This window comes from Rhinopithecus bieti, unplaced genomic scaffold (genome assembly GCF_001698545.2).
Source record: "Rhinopithecus bieti isolate Rb0 unplaced genomic scaffold, ASM169854v2 scaffold_1014, whole genome shotgun sequence".
In the NCBI taxonomy this organism is placed as follows: Eukaryota; Metazoa; Chordata; class Mammalia; order Primates; family Cercopithecidae; genus Rhinopithecus; species Rhinopithecus bieti.
This window is the reverse complement of record NW_016803499.1, coordinates 3,165,928-3,184,676: the sequence shown is the minus strand read 5'-3', so window position 1 is coordinate 3,184,676 and position 18,749 is coordinate 3,165,928. Positions and strand designations below refer to the sequence as shown.

The window sequence follows — 18,749 nt, the reverse complement described above, 5'->3', positions numbered from 1 at the left end:
AGTAGCTGGGACTACAGGCGCCCGCCACCTCGCCCGGCTAGTTTTTTTGTATTTTTAGTAGAGACGGGGTTTCACCGTGTTAGCCAGGATGGTCTCGATCTCCTGACCTCGTGATCCACCCGTCTCGGCCTCCCAAAGTGCTGGGATTACAGGCTTGAGCCACCGCGCCCGGCTTTTCCTTCTTACTCTGGCTTGTCTTACTGAGTCCGGGTAATATAAGAGAGAAAAGTTTTTCTGGAAAAAGTATTCTTTCTTCTGTTGATTTGATGAAGCGTGCTTCTTCTTCGCAGGTTTCATGCGGAAGGGTATCGGGAAGGCTACGAAGAAGGCAGTAGTTTGGGTGTGACGGAGGGAAGACAACATGGCACGCTGCATGGAGCCAAAATCGGGTCTGAGGTAAGTGGGGACCCCCATCTGGAGATGAAACCTCTTCATTTACAGTTTATAATTTATTTGGATATTCAGTGTGATGGAGTAAGAATGTCAGGCCTTTTAAAATCAACAGTGCCTTGGCGTGGCGGCAGGCGCCTGTAGACCCAGCTACTCCGGATGCTGAGGCAGGAGAATAGCATGAACCCAGGAGGTGGAGCTTGCAGTGAGCCGAGATTGCACCACTGCAGTCCAGCCAGGGTGACAGAGCGAGACTTTGTCTCAAAAAAAAAAAAAAAAAGTCACAATGCTGGATGGGCACAGTGACTCACACCTGTAATCCCAGCACTTTGGAAGACTGAGGTGGGCGGATTATCTTGAGGTCAGGAGTTGGAGACCAGCCTGACCAACATGGTGAAACCCCGTCTCTACTAAAAATACAGAATTAGCTGGGCATGGTGGCGCATGCCTGTAATCCCAGCCACTTGGGAGGCTGAGGTATGAGACTTGCTTGAACCCGGGAGGCAGAGGTTGCAGTGAGCCAGGATTCGCACCATTGCACTGCAGCCTGGGCAACAAGAGTGAAACTGTCTCCAAAAAACAAACAAAAAAAATCACAGTGCCTTTGTGTGGGAGTTAATGGACTAGATGGACTGTTGCTGGAGAAATACTCTTAGTACAGAACCGAGAGCGCATTTTGCTGTGGGTAGGTATAATTAAGTTATGCAGGCTGGGTAAGATAAAACAAGTCCTGGTCTCCTCAGTTTATTTGGGAGTGTCGTGGTGCTGGCTCATGTGCTAAGCCAGCTGAATCCTTGTCCAAAGCATGGGTGCCCTCTGTCATGTGAAAATATTACGTTTATGTGTACGTTGAAATTTCATTAACTTTATGGTTTTTTTTCTCCTCTTGCCCTTTGTCCTAGATTGGCCCTTACTTACAATAAGTGGTCCTTAGTGGCAAAGTCTGAGTTGAGGCAGTTATGACTATATTGGATGTTCGATGCTTCGAAACAGATCACCACGAAATGCATGGGGATGAACACAGCAAATATTGATGGTCTCACATGTTTCTGAGGGTTGAGAACTCAGGAGCAGCTTTGCTGGGTGGTCCTGGCTCAGGGTGTCAGCCAGAGCCATGTCACCTGACGGCTTGACTGGGGTTGGAGGATCTGCTTCCAAGGTGGTGCTGTCACCTGACTGTGGGCATGGATGTCTCCATGAGGCTGCTTGTGTGTCCCTGTGACATTCAAGAGTGAGTGGTCCAAGAGAGCTGGTGAGGCAGGTGGCATTGGCTTTTATCCCTAGACTCAGGAGCTTTGTACTGGTCCTCCACATTCTGTTGGTTACGAAAGCCACCCTGATGGAGTGTCGAGGGACCTGCCTAGAGCATGGGTACCAGGAGATGAGGACTAGGGCATCTGGGAGGCTGGCTGCCCCGCCAATGACCTAATCTCCTAATTTCCATTGCCTAATGCCCGACAGGTGCTTCGAGAACAATAGTGTAAGAAGCACCGCTGCCCTTTGCCCCCACCTTTTGTTTTGAGAGATCTTAGTAATGAAAGTGTAGCTAGTTGGCTTATTAATTTCACTCTTAAATATTTTTCACATTCACAGATCGGGTGCTACCAGGGTTTTGCTTTTGCATGGAAATGTCTACTGCACAGTTGCACCACTGAGAAGGACAGGTAAAGATGGAGGTGTCTTTCTTTCTTAGTGTAGGAACCAGGAGTTCTAGTTCCATGGGTTACCGACATGCCCTTGAGTAATCAATCTGTCTGTTCCTCATCTGTAAAATGGAGAAAGTAATCAGTGTCAAGCTTGAGCGTTGTTAGGAGATTTAACGGAACTACTAAATAGAAAGCGCCAGGCACATTTTAGGTGTTTGATGAACACTGGCTGTTGTTGCTTCTCACGAGTTCTATGCTCCTGCCTTTTACCTGGAGTCATTAGGGAACCACGTGGCTTTTAGATACCCTACCAATAAAATAATGTTGACATTGATTGTATTTTCTCGTTCACCTTTCCCCTGTGCTTCTAATAAACAAATTATGACAGTTTTGTATGACTTGGGCCCAGAAATGAGGATGCCATTGTCATCAGTTTTTTTAATGTAGCCAACTAAGTCTGTTAACAAGAAAATGCATTTATATGTGTTTAACTCCTTTCTGGAACTTGTCAACAGTCAATAAGTGTTAGCTGTCATTTGAATTGTTTTTAGCTGTTAAAAACTCTTCTCGGCCGGGTGCAGTGACTCACGCTTATGATCCCAGCACTTTGGGAGGCCGAGGTGGGCAGATCACCAGATCAGGAGTTCGAGACCGGCCTGGCCAGTATAGTAAAACGCTGTCTCTACTGAAAATACAAAAATTAGCCAGGTGTGGTTCTGTGTGCCTGTGGTCCCAGCTACTTGGGAGGCTGAGGCTGAAGAATTGCTTGAACCCGGGAGGCGGAGCTTGCAGTGAGCTGAGATCTGGCCACTGCACTCCAGCCTGGGCGACAGAGCGAGACTCCTTCTCAAAAACAAAGAAACAAAAACTCTTCTTCCTGCATTGTACTTACTGAGGCCCCATGTGGCCCTGCTTTATCTAGCTTCATTCTGGAGCTGGAAATGAACCCTCAAGTAAACGGCAGAGATGGTTTGGATACTCCGCCGTTCGTGGGCGGCAGCAAGCGCGGGACCTCAGCTGGTGCTCTGAGTCATTCTGACACCTCGTGGCCTCGCCTAGCATGGGAGGGGCACAGGGAGAGTGGATAACACTCGCCCTGACCACGTGACTTGTGCTTTTATTTGAAATATCTTGAATTTCTAGAAATACCTTGAATGTCTTGAATATTCAAATGTTTAAGAACGAGGATGCTTGCAACTGATTCGGGTGGTTCTTTCTGCTGCATTTGTACCAGCGGTTGGGAGTTGATGGGATTCTGGGTTAGTAGAGAGGCACTTAAGGACATTTTCCTCTTGGTTCTCAGGCGGTGGCAGGCAGCTGGGGACCCCAGGGAAATGGTTGTTGGCAGCCTGTACCGCCACTGGGTGGCAGTCGAAGCTGAGCTTGGCTCTCAACTCCAGGCCACAAAAGGATGTGTGCTCTTGGCGTTCTCCACCCGTCTCCCGTCTCCCACAGCGGCAGAGTCTGCCGGCTCCTGGAGAAGTGCTCCCCTGTGTGTCGGTGGTCCCATCCCAGGAGGTTGCCAGCCTTTATCCCAGAGCAGGGGTTTGCTGACGTCTTAAAGCAGCACACTCAGTCTAGCTAACAGAGAAGAACCGCTTTGGTTGACGAGGGGCTGGTGGAAGCCCGGCCAGACCCCCCTCGCAGCCACCCTCGCCCCGTCCAGTAGTACCCAGAGGTCTCTTTGGAACCTAAGGCTTTATTGTAGAGCAGTGGTTCACGGATATTTGGATCTTATATGTCAGGTTTTGTTTATTTTTTTAAAATGATGAAGGGCTGATATTGCATGTTTTACCTGTAAACTTTTACGAATAAGGATGTTAAGAGAAAAACACCTGCCACCTGCATTGTCATTCAGCAAAATGCTGGGCATTGTAACACCAAAGAAACCATGGGGAGCGGCATCTCGGGCCAAAGGATGGTGCTTTCTGTTGAGTAACTAGCTTTCCGGTAAACCGTGTGGCGCTTCTGTCCCCAGCTTTAGCAGTCTGGTGAAACCCGTCTGCAGAGCAGCGCGTGCCGGGGCTGACTGTCGGGCTCTGGCACCATCACTTTTGTTTCGTTAGCCCTGAGCTGCTCACACCTGCCTGATGTGTGCTGCCTCTAACGGTGCGCCGGGCTGGGTGTGTCTGAGCAGCATCGCTGAGCACCTGTGCAGAGGGTGGTCCTCTGCATTGGGTAGCATACAGCCACCTCCCACGTTTTGGCGTCTCCCTTTGGTTTCCCTGGAAACCAGGTGCTTTGTTGCTAAAACTGACTTGCTTTGACCTTTCACAGTTTTGTATTTTCTCAGAGAGGTAGCCATCGTTAGCTCTTGTAAACTGGATGCAGCTGGCGAACTTGCTCTTCTCTGTGTCCAGGAGCACCAGCTGTTTGCATGCACACAGGAGTCTTGGTTGCTTTGAATTGCTGTCGATCCATCCTCACCGTCAGTTCTTTAAAATTCCCGTTGATTGAGAATCTTGCCTACTCTGGCCACTCACATGGTCCAGTGCGGCATAGGGACGGCATGCTTCTGTGGTTCATTGGAAAGACCTGGCCCCACCAGATGTACACATGTGTGGATTATTATTATTTTTTTTTGAGACGGAGTCTTGCTCTGTCGCCCAGGCTGGAGTGCAGTGGCCGGATCTCAGCTCATTGCAACCTCCGCCTCCCGGGTTCACACCATTCTCCCGCCTCAGCCTCCTGAGTAGCTGGGACCACAGGCGCCCGCCACCTCGCCCGGCTAATTTTTTGTATTTTAGTAGAGACGGGGTTTCGCCGTGTTAGCCAGGATGGTCTCCATCTCCTGACCTCGTGATCCGCCCGTCTCGGCCTCCCAAAGTGCTGGGATTATAGGCTTGAGCCACCGCGCCCGGCCGTGTGGATTATTTTTAAACCCCTGCAGGTGAGAGCCCTGGTCTCTAGGATCCAGAGGAAACCAAGAGACTAACATTTATTGAGCACCTACTCTGTGCTAGAGTCCAAGCTTCATGTCATTTTTTTTTTTTTTTTTTGAGATCGAGTCTCGCTCTGTCCCCTAGGCTGGAGTACAGTGGCGTAATCTCGGCTCACTGCAACCTCCACCTCCCGGGTTCCAGAAATTCTCCTGTCTCAGCTTCCCGAGTAGCTGGGACTACAGACGCACACCATCACACCCAGCTAATTTTTGTATTTTTAGTGGAGACAGGGTTTCACCATATTGTTCAGGCTGGTCTTGAACTCCTGACCTCAGGTGATCCACCTGCCTTGGCCTCCCAAAGTGCTGGGATTCCAGGCGTGAGCCCCCAGGCCCAGCCCATGTCAGTTATTTAATCCTCTTGGAAGTCTATGAGGTTGCTGTTACTCTCCCCATTTTAAAAAAGATAAACAACAGAAATGAATTTGTTACCGTCTGGAGGCTGGGATGCCCCCCCATTTTACAGACGAGGCCAGCAGGGTTGAGAGTGGGTAGATAGGTGTTGGGGAGCAGTCATGCCCAGGGCTGCTGTCTCCTGAGTGCACACCCTTTCTGCAGAACCTCCTTGCCTCCCTAGCAAAGCTCTGTCCTCCCTGGGGAGGGGACAGTACTGATTTCCGCTCTTTTGAGGGAGGGGTTTGCTGGTTTACTTGCAGCTAAACTCCAGAAGGCTTTGAGCACAAAGATTCCAAATCCTGGAAAATCCCCAGACCCAGAGCAGGCCTGCTTGTGCCCAGCCCCGGTCCCTCTTGTCCAGTTCTGTCTGTTTTTGCATGTGTGACCTCGAGAGTCAGTGGGGCTTCAGGCTGCCTCAGCCACTCAGCCCCGTGGTCGGGATGGAGGCATGTCTGTAAGCGAGGCACACACTTGCTGTCGAGGTGATGGGTGTGGGCCTAAGCACGTTGCTAGGTAAATAAATATGATTTTGTGTCATGAGAAAATAATCATCCAGCTTTTGAACGAAGGCATTCTTAGCACACCCGCTGGGTTTCGGTAAGCAAGCAGCATAGCTGTCGCGTAAGTTGAACCTGGTGTGTGCACATGACTGAGAGTCTGTATTTCTGTGCTTTACAGCCGAAAGATGAAGGTCTTAGAATCATTGATTGGAATGATCCAGAGATTCCCTTATGATGACCCTACTTATGATAAACTCCATGAAGACTTAGACAAAATCAGGGGAAAATTTAAACAGGTGCGTGCACTGTGTTTCCTCGTGCTGGGAGCGCCTGACTGTGCCTTTCCCAGGCGGGGCAGCGCACTCCAGGGGCCACTGCGGCGATGGCCTGGGGTGCGTGCGCCGTGGAACTGTCCCTAGAGGCGCTTCATCCTTGAGTCGCAGTGCGGGAAAACTGAAGATGGTCCAGAGAACAGGAGTTAGAACTCACTTATGGGCTGGCCACGTGTACAGGAAAAGCTATAGCTAGAGATAGAGTTCTCTTCTCGTTTTCAGTAAAATACACAAGATTAAAACGCCCTCCCTTTTCTTCTGTGCTTTCAGTTTTGTTCATTACTCAACGTTCAGCCAGACTTTAAAATTAGTGCAGAAGGTTCCGGACTTGCATTCTGAGAACGACGGATGAACAGAGACCAAACATCGAGGAGCAGACGTGTGTGTTGGCATGTTTAGAGATGCGAGGAAGGGCCAGGCGGTGCTGGGAAGGCCATCGTTCAGTGGGAGGGTGAGGCTTCCGGTTCGGCCACGGGAGGGCCTCCTTCCCCGGGGTTTTTTGCCTGTGTCATCTCGGTGCCCGCCTTGGGGCCTCTTCACAATGCCCTTTGTCGGGCTGAAGGCTTCCCTGGCAGAGCCCTCGTGCGGCTGCTCCCTGCTGGGCCCACGTGCATTGGCCTGACGGCCTCTCTGGCAGCACAGGCCTGGCTGGCTCTGGCCTGGGGTTGGCTCTGGATAGGGTCAGTCCCCAGGCCTGGACTCGAGGCAGTTTTTTAAAATTTTTTTTGCAATGAGAGAGACAGTTGGCCCTCAACGAGGCTTGTGGGAGGTCTGGACGGGTGCTGTGCCGCATGTCGAAGCCGATTGTGCGCCAGGCGCTGCGGGACGTGCCTCTCGTGTTTTATTTAATCCCTTCAGGAGCCCACGGGGTGGGTGTTACTCCCATTTTACAGAGGAAGAAGGTGAGACAAGAAGGGGTTGCCCGGTCTGAGGGCACCCAGCAGCAGAGCTAGGACTTCCGCCCCAAGGCCGTGCCTCACCGCCCCCGGGCACAGCCGTCTCTGGAATGCACAGGCCGGCACCTCAGCACTGGGAGTCCCTGCCCTCCCTCCCAGGCCGCATGGGTCTTGCTGAGCCTCGCGGAGCACAGGGGAGTCCCTGGTGGCCAGTTTGCCTGGCCATCTGGCTGAGAGGAAGAAAGCCAGCCCGATCCTGAGGGGACCCGGACATACCCTTCACACGGTCCCCAGAGGGGCCATGAGCTCTGCAGCATTAACAAATGGTGAAGGTGGGAAATATTTTGAACCAAAGACCAAATGTTAGGCCGCCGTTATATTTGCAGAAACTGAGAACCATGCGCACAGGCTCCTGCATTCTCCCCTCTCCTAGGCGCTCTTTTGTCTCTGTCAGTCCTTAACGTACAGAGACAGCGGGGTGAGCACAGATGAGCGGAGTGGATGGTTCGGTGGGCCCCCACGAGGTGAGAGGTCACATGCGATGGCATGTGTTCACGCACCCTCCTGTGTGCACCTCAGGGTCACCGAAGTCCCCACACGCTGGCTCTCCCCACCCCTCCTGTTCCAGAAAGCATGTCTGAAAGCAGTCCACGAGGTTTTTAAGGAGTCACCATGAATCCACTTCGGTTTTAAAACCATTCCCGAATGTCCTAGTGGATTGTGCTGTGCTGCCTAAGCTGCTGGCTGCAAGAGCCAGAGCGGTGACTCCCGCAGGAGCAGCGGCAGGCGGACCTCCACAGCGGCTCGGGAGGAGAGAGTGGGCTGGTTTGTTTTTGTTTTGTTTTGTTTTGTTTTGTTTTGTTTTGAGACGGAGTCTCGCTCTGCCGCCCGGGCTGGAGTGAAGTGGCTGGATCTCAGCTCACTGCAAGCTCCGCCTCCCGGGTTTACGCCATTCTCCTGCCTCAGTCTCCCGAGTAGCTGGGACTACAGGTGCCCGCCACCTCGCCCGGCTAGTTTTTTGTATTTTTTAGTAGAGACGGGGTTTCACCGTGTTAGCCAGGATGGTCTCGATCTCCTGACCTCGTGATCCGCCCGTCTCGGCCTCCCAAAGTGCTGGGATGACAGGCTTGAGCCGCCGCGCCCGGCCGCTGGTTTGTTTTTGTTTCATTTTTTCGTTTGAGACGGAGTCTCAGTCTTTCACCCAGGCTGGGATGTAGTGGCGCGATCTCGGCTCACTGTGACCTCCGCCTCCTGAATTCAAGCGATTCTCCTGCCTCAGCCTCCCTAGTAGCTGGGATTACAGGCGCCCACCACCACACCCAAGTAACTTTTGTATTTTTAGTAGAGATGGGGTTTTGCCATGTTGGCCAGGCTGGTCTTGAACTCCTAGCCTGACATGATCCACCCACCTCCACCTACCAAAGTGCTGGAATTGCAGACATGAGCCACCGCTCCCAGCCTGCTTTTTCTTTTTGAAGACAAGACTTAGGTCTCCTCCTCCTGAACTCGAAACCTGCGTGTGTGGCTGTGCAGCCCTCATTTGTGGCCTCACCTCAGGTCTGGGGAAGTCTGCGTTGGGCACCGCCCCATTGTGCCTTCATCAGAGCTGGTGCCTTCGGGCCAGAAGGACTTCCATTCTTTCCAGATGGTGGGATCAGGGGCCTTTGTTGTGTCTCCCTTGGTGGATGTTTGTGTTTTGTAAGTTGTCTATTTTGATAATGTATTATTTTTATAATTGGAAAAAAAGTAAATAGCATATTCTAAAGTGAAAGTTTGTCTGGGACCGTTTATAACACAGCATCATTCATAACACAGCATTGTTTATAACACAGCGTCACCTGTAACACAGTGTCATTTATAACACAGTGTCACGTATGACACAGCATCATTTATAACACAACATCCAGCCAATTTATTTCTTCCTCCAGGGCATTTCGGATCTGGATATGAAGGAAGACATGTGCCCTAGATTTCTGCCAGCTCGTCTCCTTAACCCAGCGTGGACACAGCCACTGCGAGAGTGGTTCCATTGTGTTGGGGACTGGTCAGCTCCTGCTCACCTGGCCCAGCTATTACTAATCCACCCTCTCCAAGACATCTCTATGCCCGCTGTCCCCGACCTTCTCTCCCCTCCTCTTTTTCTTTTTTTTCCTTCTCCCATCTCTGTCTCCTGTTCTCTCTCCCTACTCCCTCTCTGCGTCTTCGGCACAGCTGGCTGAGCAGCAGACTGCCACTTCCTCCTCTGGTTTGCCTCACATGGAGCCAGGACTGCCTCCTCATCTTCAAGATTCTCATACACTCTGCTGACCTGTGCCTGCCTGGCCCCTTTCTAGAGGACGAGACCCAGTTTCCAGGATCCCTTGGTCACCCCCGACATTGTGGTACAGACAGAGCCCACTGTAACAGGTGCTTTGATCCTTTCCAGGCAACGCCATCCTCAGCCTTTACCCTGGGAATGAGCATGTCTGTGTCTTCTCTTCTGCTAATGAGGTGTTAGTAGAGGGTCGACCAGTCCCCAGCACAGTGGGCCCACTCTTAGAATGACTGTGTGTCTGTGCTGGGTTAAGGAGATGAGTTGGCAGAAGGTCCTGCAGGGGCTTCTGGGAAAGGTTACGTCATTCCAAAGAAAAGGTGCTGGTGCTATTTTGAACATCATCCTGTTGGGATGTGACAGCTAGAACCGCTCCAGTCATTTTGCAAGCTGGCTACAGCTGAAGCCACCCCGAGCCTGGCAGAGCGAAGAGCTAGGAAGAACCTGAGCCCTGAGCCACCTTGCTTGCACCTGTAAGCACTACCCATCCCAGTCATGGAAGGCTGTGGCCCTGGGTTTCCGTTGTTTGCGGACAAAGTCTGCTTGTTATCTTCCCCATCCCCGTCAGGCCCATCCCGTCCCGCTAATTCTGGATGTCAGCCTTTGTCCAGAGTGGCCTTGAGTTTGGGAGCTCCTGGGGTTGGATTGCATCCCTTGCGGTTGGTTTCCCAAGGCTTTGGCCTGCCCCTTCCTTCCTGTCAGAAGCTCCCAGCATGTTGTCTGCCACTGTCTCAGCTCGGGCTGCCACCACAGCACCACTGATGGGTGACTTCAACAGCGGTCCATCTTCCCTTGGTTCTGGAGGCTGGAGTCCGAGATCAAGGCGTCACAGGGCTGCTCCCTCCTGAGGCCTCTCTCCTTGCCTTGCAGACAACTGCCTTCCCCCCGTGTCCTCACATGGTCGTTCCTCTGTGTGTGTCCTCATCTCTTATAAGGACCCCAGTCAGATTGCATTCGGGCCCACCCTTACAGCCTCCTCTGAACTTAGGTACCTGTTGAAGACCTCACTCTTCAAACAGTCACATTCTGAGGCACTGGGAGTTAAGGCTTCCACATGAGTTTTGTGGGGACACAGTTTAGTCCCTAACAGGACCCGGCTGTGGCTGCTGGATAGACTGTTGAATTGGGACTCGGGAGAAAATAAAGCCATTTCATGTAAAAGTTGAAGTTACTTCAGTTAGTTTTTCTAGAGTGTTAACAGCTAAGCACAAGCAAGAGTAGTCAGTCCTCCACTGAACTCTCCACTTCGGAATCACCTGTCAGAGTCACTGGATGGCCAAAGGGAACTGCCCAAGGGCCACTCAGCGGTCCGAAAACACAACCACCTTTCACTTTATTTTACATTCACCCCTTGACATTTTTTCTCTAACCAGTGGCAAGAAAAGAATGAGGAGATACGGAAGAAGGGACGAGAGGCCTATTTGCCCGGTGGCTGCTGCTGGCCCACCCTTTACCGGGATTATCCACCAGTGCTGGAGGCAGGGCTACCACCCTCACTTTGCAGAGATACTGAGGACAAGTCCAGTGGTCACAGTAAGTGGCCAACTTCAGGCTTGACGGGGCACAACAGGGCTTGAGCAGGTTGCTTGAATGATTCGCTTCTTGAGGCCATTACTTTCTGAGAATTTGCAGCCTGTCTTTAGGACCAGTCTTGCATCTGGCACAGCAGTCCCCAGCCTTTTTGACACCAGGGACTGGTTTTGTGGAAGACAGTTTTTCCATGGACAGGGCTTGGGGGTGGGGATGGCTTGGGGATGCAACTGTGCCACCTCAGATCATCAGGCATTAGATTTTCATAAGGAGCACGCCCCTTAGATCCCTCACGTGCACAGTTCACAATAGGGTTCCCGCTCCTGTGAGAATCTAATGCCTCCGCTGATCTAACAGGAGGCGGAGCTCAGGCAGTAATGTTCTCTTGTCTGCTGCTCACCTCCTGCTGTGCAACGCGGTACCTAACAGGTCATGGACTGGTGCTGGTCCACAGCCTGAGGATGGGGGACCCCAGTCTAGCAGACTGAGGCCAGATTGAGGCAAAAGCAGATGGATTTATGGAAAAGGACCCATGCCGGCTGCCTGTAGGAGAGGCAGTGCCTGGGTGGGTCCTTAACTGCCCCAGACCCTGTGAGCAGGTCTCACCTAGGGATGCCCCTGGCACTTTGGGAGCCCAGGGGAGAGGAGGGAATGAGAAGGTGGGCACAGGAGGAGATGACCTTCCTATTGAGCTTTGTGAGCGTTCATCTGGCCTCACAACACCGCAGAGAAGTCTCTCCCACTCTGCCTGAAAACACCAGTGTAATCTGGAGATACCAAAAAGGGTAGTTAACATGCAAGTTTATGCAATTCCCACAGTTATCCTGATCCTTCATGAATCAAATGAGGAACTGGTTTGTGACTCAGGAAACTGAAGTCACAGAGTTCTTATGATCTGAGAAAAATGGGTCACTGTGTTTGGTCCTTCACAGGGCACAGGGCCTGCAGGTGAGGAGCCAGGCGTCAAGGATTCAGCGAGTTGTCCAAGCCGGCGTGACTAAGGGGTTCATCTGGGATCTCTCAGATTAACTTCCAAGAAGGAAAGTCGCTCCTTGCTCATACACTTTTTCATAACTCTCCCTGGCTGGTAAACTCGTGGCATCGAGGCCTTGGCATCTGCCCCTTGGTGACCCCCATCAGGATAGCGCCTTGGCTGTGTCTCTTCCCTGGCACCCTTTATCAGAGCAGCTGGGCCTTGGGTTGCAAGGATGGAAGCCTCTATCTCGGGCGATACCTGAACGTGTAGAGTATGTGATGCTTGCTGAGCTAGAGGCTCACGGATTGGTGTCCCTCTGCTGGTTCCAGTGAGTATGTGCCTCTGAAATTCGAGGGGACTGTGGAGCCTGCTTCCAGGCTTTGAGAGCCCAAGTCTGTTGCAAATTGAATGTATTCACAAAAAGGAACATTGAAGTCCTAGCCTCTGGTACCTGCAACTTCATTTGGAAATACGAAATAGGGTCTTTGTAGATTTTTTTAAGATGTAAATTGGGCCAGGCGCAGTGACTCACACCTGTAATTCCAGCACTTTGGGAGGCTGAGGTGGGTGGATCATGAGGTCAGGAGTTCGAGACCAGCCTGGCCAACAGAGTGAAATCCTGTCTCTATAAAAATAATAATAGAAACAAATTAGCCAGGTATGATGGCGGTGCCTGTATTTCTTTTTTTCTTTTTTTTGTTTAAGTTCTAGGATACATGTGCACAACGTGCAGGTTTGTTACATACGTATACATGTGCCATGTTGGTGTGCTGCACCCATTGACTCGTCATTCACATTAGGTATATCTCCTAATGCTATCGCTCCCATTGGCGGTGCCTGTATTTCTGAGCAACGCGGGAGGCTGAGTGAGGCTAAATCACTTGAACCCGGGGGGCGGAGCTTGCAGTGAGCCGAGATTGCATCACTGCCCTCCAGCTGGGGCAACAGAGTGAGACTTTGTCTCAAAAAAAAAAAAAAAGATGTAAGTTAAGGTGAGGTCATACTAGAGTAGGGTGGCCCCTTCGTCCAATATGACTGGTGTCCTTTGAAGGAGAGGGGAGCCGGCAGCACAGAGGCGAGACTGCCACGTGAAGACACGGAGCTGATGGCCCTGTGAGGAGGGAGGCCGAGTTTGGAGCTGCGCATGGACCAGCATAGAAGAGCTGAGGGTCGTCCGAGACGACCAGAAGCTGGGGGAGAGCGAGTGTGGCAGACACTGCTGGCCTCTGGAACTATGAGATAAATGTTGGTGGTTCTTTTGTGAAAATGCGTTATAGCAGCCACAGAAAACTGCAAGGCTCCTCTCCCGGCCTGGGCTTTCGTTTGCTGGTCTGGAGGGTAAGGGTGCCGGCTGTACTATCCAGACACTTGCGGCCTTGCACGTGGGGCATCCTCAGGGATTTGCCTTGATTGCCCCAGTCTCAGCCGCCACTGAGGGCAAGTGGCGGGAGCCCCTGAAAAGTGCTGTCGCTGCAAGGCTCCCTCCCCGAGAGGCCTCTGCCTTCTGGGAGGTGCAACTGCCCTGCAGAGGACTGAGGCAGGGTCCACCAGAGAAGGCTGGCTTGATCTTCTCCCCTGGTCTCAGCCCCTGCGGGCACTATCCGGCCTCGGAACTCGGGAGGTGGATGTGGTCAGGCCCTTTCTCCAAGTCAGTTTGGTCCCACGTGTGCTCTGTTACAGACAGTGTTACACACAGAGGGATCTGGCCCTTCAGACCGCAGTTCTAGGCACACCTCTGGGCACTGGTGGCCCCAAGAGGAGTCATTCCTTGACCCTGTGGAACTCCCAGCTAAGCAAGACAGGCGTGTTGAAATTCCAAGATCACATGGTAATTCTGTCAGTTGCTCCTGTTGTTTATATCAGTCATACACGTTAGATCTAGAAGAGGTAGAAAACACAAGCGGCCGGGTGCAGTGGCTCACGCCTGTAATCCCAGCACTTTGGGAGGCCGAGGTGGGCGGATCATGAGGTCAGGAGATTGAGACCATTCTGGCTAACACGGTGAAACCCCATCTCTACTAAAATACAAAAAATTAGCCAGGTGTGGTAGTGGGCACCTGTAGTGCCAGCTACTCAGGAGGCTGAGGCAGGAGAATGGCGTGAACCCAGGAGGCGGAACTTCCAGTGAGCCGAGATTGCGCCACTGTACTCCAGCCTGGGCGAGAGCAAGACTCTGTCTCAAAAAAAAAAAAAAGAAAAGAAAACACACACAAGGTGTAAAGTTAAGGGTCTTTGAAAACCAAATGACACAGTGCCCATATCCAACTGACTTAATAAAGGACAATGATTGGCTCCTGGAACAAAAGGGGGATGACTTCAGGAGAGGCTTGATCCAGCAGTTTGTCTGGAGACCCGTTACCCATTATCTGCTTTCTCTCAGGGCTGGCCTTGTGCTCAGGCTCGCCTGTGAGGCTCTGGGAGCAGCTCAGTCTTCCCTTGGGGCTGCAGAGGGGCAGTGCCACCCCTGGGCTCGTGTTCCCTTGCTGGGAATCCTAAGGAAGAGGGGGAAGCATTCTCTTTTTCAGAAGCCCCAGAAAATATCTCCTCAAGACTCAGTGGCTCTATTTGATTTCTCCCGCATCCATTAACTTGCTGCTCTTCTGGTGGGCATGGATGTGCTGTTGGATTTCAGCCTATCAGGGCCTGGCCTGGAGCTGGGGATGGGGTCAGTCCCACTCAAGTCACAGATCTGGGAATGGTGGTTCTCCTGGAGTAACATCTGGGTGCTGTCAACACCAGGAGGGGGCATCCATGGTGGCAAGAAAACCCAGAACTGTCCACTGAATGGGCCAAAGGAGGGAATTAAGATCAGCCTTGGTGCCGCCACCCGTGGCCACTGTGGCACGGGGGCCTGTGCTTCCAGACCTGGGTGGTGCGTGGAATGGTGATGGTGACTATGCGGATACTCCGAGGGGATGACGGCATTCCCTGAGTGATCACTGCGCCCCAAGCTCGGTGCTCAGCACTGCTCCACACACATTGAGCCATTGAATCCTCAGCACCCTCTTGGGGCCACCAGTGCCCAGAGGTTGCCTAGAACTGCTCTGTCTGAAGGGACAGATCCCTCTGTGTGTAACACTCTGTGTGTAACAGAGCACACGTGTGACCAAACTGACTTGGAGAAAGGGCCTGACCACATCCACCTCAGTTCAGTTATTGGACAGAGGTTTACGGAGCCCCTGTTCTGTGCTGGTCGTTGGCATGGGTAGGAGATGGAGACGACTCCCCATCATGGGCTGTGTTCTTGCAGGCTTTCCCCATGTTATAGGTGTGAACACTGAGAATTCAGAGAAATGAGGCCACACAGCTGGAATGTTGCAGATCTGAAATCCAACCCCAGGGCCTTTTACTCCAAAACGTGTGCTTAATGTGTGTCTATACATGCTGGTGAGTTTTCTTTTTAAACAGCTGATCGCCCTCAGATGCCCACTGCTGGCCTGTTTGGCTGCCCTTCTCCAGGCCAGCAGCCAAGACATGGTGCTGCCCGCAGGGGCAACCAACTGGGAGCCTTGAAACAGGTGGAGCTGGCGAAGCAGGGCCCTGAGCTGTGTGCATGGGGCCTGGCTGCAGATGGCCCAGTGAAGGCTCCATGCATTTCCATTTTTGAAGCTTGAGCCCTTTCTTCTCCATGAGGCTGACCCACTAGGCCGGCTTGGTCACACACTAGCTGTGCAGTTCTAGCTTAGTTACTTTACCTCTCTGGGCTTCGGTTTACTCATCTGCAACGGGTTGGCAAACTACTACCCTCAGCCCGAATCCAGTCTGCTGCCTATTTTTGTAAATAAAGCTTTATTGGCACACAGCCATGCTCACTCATTCACAGAGCGGCTGCAGCTGCTTTTGCACAGGGCAAGAGACCCTGTGGCCCGCAAAGCCTGAAGCCCCTCTATGTGGCCCTTTCCGGAAAACCTGCCAATCCCTGACCTAGCAGATGGATGATTGTGTGCGGGAGAGCGTAGGCTCTGAGAGGGCAGGGCTGTGTCTGTGGCTCTCACCAGAGTGTCCCCTCCCTGTCACCAACCCATGGGGCCATTGCAAGACTCGGAGAGAAACTGTGTTCAGTGTTGAGCACAAGGCACACAGTGCGTGCTTAGTAACCTCCAGCTTTGGTTCCTCCCGTGATTAAACAAAGGCGAGGAGGACTGCCCTGACAGGCTCAGAGGGCCCGGGGTCTGGAATAGGAGCTGATCCTCGGGTTAGACCACTCGGCTCTTAAAGTGGCTGCCGGTTGAGAGGCTTGTCTCAGCTGCTGCTAGGTGCAAATTAAAAGGATTAATGGACACCGCCGTCTTTGAAAGGCTCAAGGCCCACCGAAGCCCCTTTAGCAGAGGGCTCTGCATTCTCTCTTCCCCAGTCCTCCTTGTGTGCCCCCGTGAGTGGCGGTGACAATGCTCCCGGATGTGGGCCCCAAGGCCAGCGGCCCCGGAGCTGCCCGCCCACCCGTCCGCCGGCTATTGTCTGCTCCGGCCTGGTGGTGTGGCGCTGGGCTTGTGGGGCCCCAGCGGGCAGGGGACTGTGGGAACGGATTAGAGGTCCTGGGCTTGCTTTCCTCGTCTTGCATAAACTCTTGATCAAAGACATTCCTGGGATGACAGAGCCCTGTGAGCTGCGAGGCTGGCCCAGCGTGCGGGACGCACACCCCATGCTGCAGCCCCTGCACAGGCCTGCCCTTGCTGGCCCTCGCTGGCCCTGGCTGCAGTGCTGACTCTGGGGCCTAGCCTTATGGGGGGACTGGTGATGGAGCGGGTGCCAGGAGGCAACACAGCCTTCCCCACCAGATTCAGAGGCCAGACCCTCGATGCTGGGCAGAGTGAGGCTGTGACTCTGCTTCCTGGGGTGCTTCAAGGAGGTCACCCTGCATGCAGGGTGGCTGGAGGGAGTGCCAGCTGCATGCCACTGCCACTGGGCCTGGCTTCTCTGGACTCCCACGGGTACTGCCCCATCCCCTGCAACAGCCCTGCCCACTGTTATCCCACAGGCACGGTCCGAAGTCCGCATGCCCGCTCTGCCCAGCCTCCTTCCTCTGTCCCCTCGGGGACTTTCACTCCTCATGACAATTCTAGGTGTTGTCTGGGCCCCCGGGGAACCCCTGGCCCTTCCAGCCATGGAGTCAGCTCCTGGCATGCGGATCAGGTTGGACCCATGGATCTGCAACTCAGCCCAGCAGCTTGGGGCTGCCCTGTGGGAGCCGACACGACCTCCCTTCCATTTGGCCCCCTTCCTAGGACCCACTGTTTGCCAGGGTGGGGAGAAGGGAGGCAGAGAGGAATCAGGGAGATTTCCATCCTGGAGGGACTCAGCCGGAGCAGGAAGGTGCCCAGGTATGACAATCCCAGACTCCCAGAGCCACCTGCCTGGTGTGGGGTGGGGAAGCCTCCAGAGAGCCCGTCCTCACAGTGAGTGCAGAGGTGAAGGTTCCTGTGGACCAAGGCGGTGGGCCAAGCATGGAACAGGAAGCTTGATGCAGTCTGGTGTGTCAGGAGCTCCTGGGCAAAGATATCGAGCTTACTGGGGCTCAAGGCTGGGTAGAGATGGGGCTGAGTCCCAAGGACCTTGGACGGAGCTGACGGGAGATAGGAAGGCGGGGGATTGGGGGCAGAAGATGAAGAATGGATGAGGACTGTGCCTGCAGGGACATGGGCCAGGAGGCAGGGCAGGGCCCCTTGTGAGCGGGTAGGGGTGGTGGGGCACCTGAGAACAGGCTTCTGAGAAGGGGCTGCAGGGAGAGCTGACTGTGGAAGCCTTCGTCTCTGAAGTTCCTCAAAGGTCAGTTTTTTACCGTCACCCTCTGGGCAGCGCAGATACTCCAACAAGGGACGAGGTCTTCACTGCATCCCAGGAGGGGTCACAGGCCCCAAAGTGATGTCAGTGGAGTTTGAGAGTTGGGAACAAGGGCCCAGAGTAGCCAGACCATGACTTTGATATGGCTTGGCTGTGTCCCCACCCAAATCTCATCTCGAATCGTAGCTCCCATAATTCCCACGTGTGTGGGAGGGACCCAGGGGGAGATAATTGAATCATGGGAGCGGTTCCCCCCACGTGTGTGGGAGGGACCCGGGGGGAGATAATTGAATCATGGGAGCGGTTCCCCCCATACTGTTCCCATGGCAGTGAATAAGTCTCATGAGCTCTGATGGTTTTATAGCGGTTTCCCCTTTCATTTGGCTCTCATTCTCTCTTGCCTGCCTCCATGTAAGATGTGCCTTTTGCTTTCTGCCATGATTGTGAGGCCTCTCCAGCTACGTAGAACTGTGAGCCTATTAAACCTCTTTTTCTTTATAAATTACTCAGTCTTGGGTATGTCTTTGTTAGCAGCGTGAAAACGGACTAATACAGCCTTGGAGCTCGTGGCATGACCACGATGTATAGACCAACCCTTCCCTGGGGGGATGTACAGACCCCCCCCCATCATGGCACAACCAGGGGTGGGGGGACCGGGGGAAGTACAGACCCCCCCCATCGTGGCACAGCCAGGGGTGGGGGGACCGGGGGAAGTACAGACCCTCCCATCGTGGCACAGCCAGGGGTGGGGGGACCGGGGGATGTACAGACCCCCCCCATCGTGGCACAGCCAGGGGTGGGGGGACCGGGGGATGTACAGACCCCCCCCCCCCCATCGTGGCACCAGCCAGGGGGTGGGGGACCGGGGTGATGTAGCAGACCCCCCCCATCGTGGTCACAGGCCCAGGGTGGGGGGACGATTACAGACCCCCACCCCATCGTGGCACAGCCAGGGGTGGGGGACCGGGGGATGGTACAGACCCCCCATCTGTGGCACAGCCAGGGGTGGGCGATGGGGGACCGGGGATGTACAGATCCCCCCATGGTGGC

General features: G+C 53.4%; 2 protein-coding genes across 8 annotated transcripts in view; both read left to right on the top strand.

The window, feature by feature from the left end:
- LTO1 (LTO1 maturation factor of ABCE1) overlaps window positions 1-18,749 on the top strand; it is a 23,648-nt gene that overhangs the window by 2,604 nt on the left and 2,295 nt on the right. Inside the window, exons 2-5 of one of the 7 annotated variants that reach the window (XM_017887030.1) lie at window positions 291-396; window positions 1,984-2,054; window positions 10,786-10,945; window positions 11,875-12,464. In XM_017887030.1, coding sequence (XP_017742519.1) covers window positions 291-396; window positions 1,984-2,054; window positions 10,786-10,945; window positions 11,875-11,943 — 406 coding nt within the window. In that variant the 3' untranslated portion in view covers window positions 11,944-12,464. Of the gene's footprint in view, window positions 1-290; window positions 397-1,983; window positions 2,055-6,051; window positions 6,448-6,475; window positions 8,005-9,029; window positions 10,009-10,785; window positions 12,465-18,749 lie in introns of those variants that run through there. The other 6 variants (XM_017887041.1, XM_017887057.1, XM_017887021.1 and 3 more) reach the window with 6 other exon arrangements.
- LOC108538742 (uncharacterized) lies at window positions 15,054-17,915 on the top strand. The gene is given in 4 exon segments (XM_083287448.1): window positions 15,054-16,867; window positions 16,869-17,171; window positions 17,173-17,433; window positions 17,435-17,915. Coding segments are annotated over 4 exon segments (705 nt in total). The 5' UTR covers window positions 15,054-16,777; the 3' UTR covers window positions 17,486-17,915.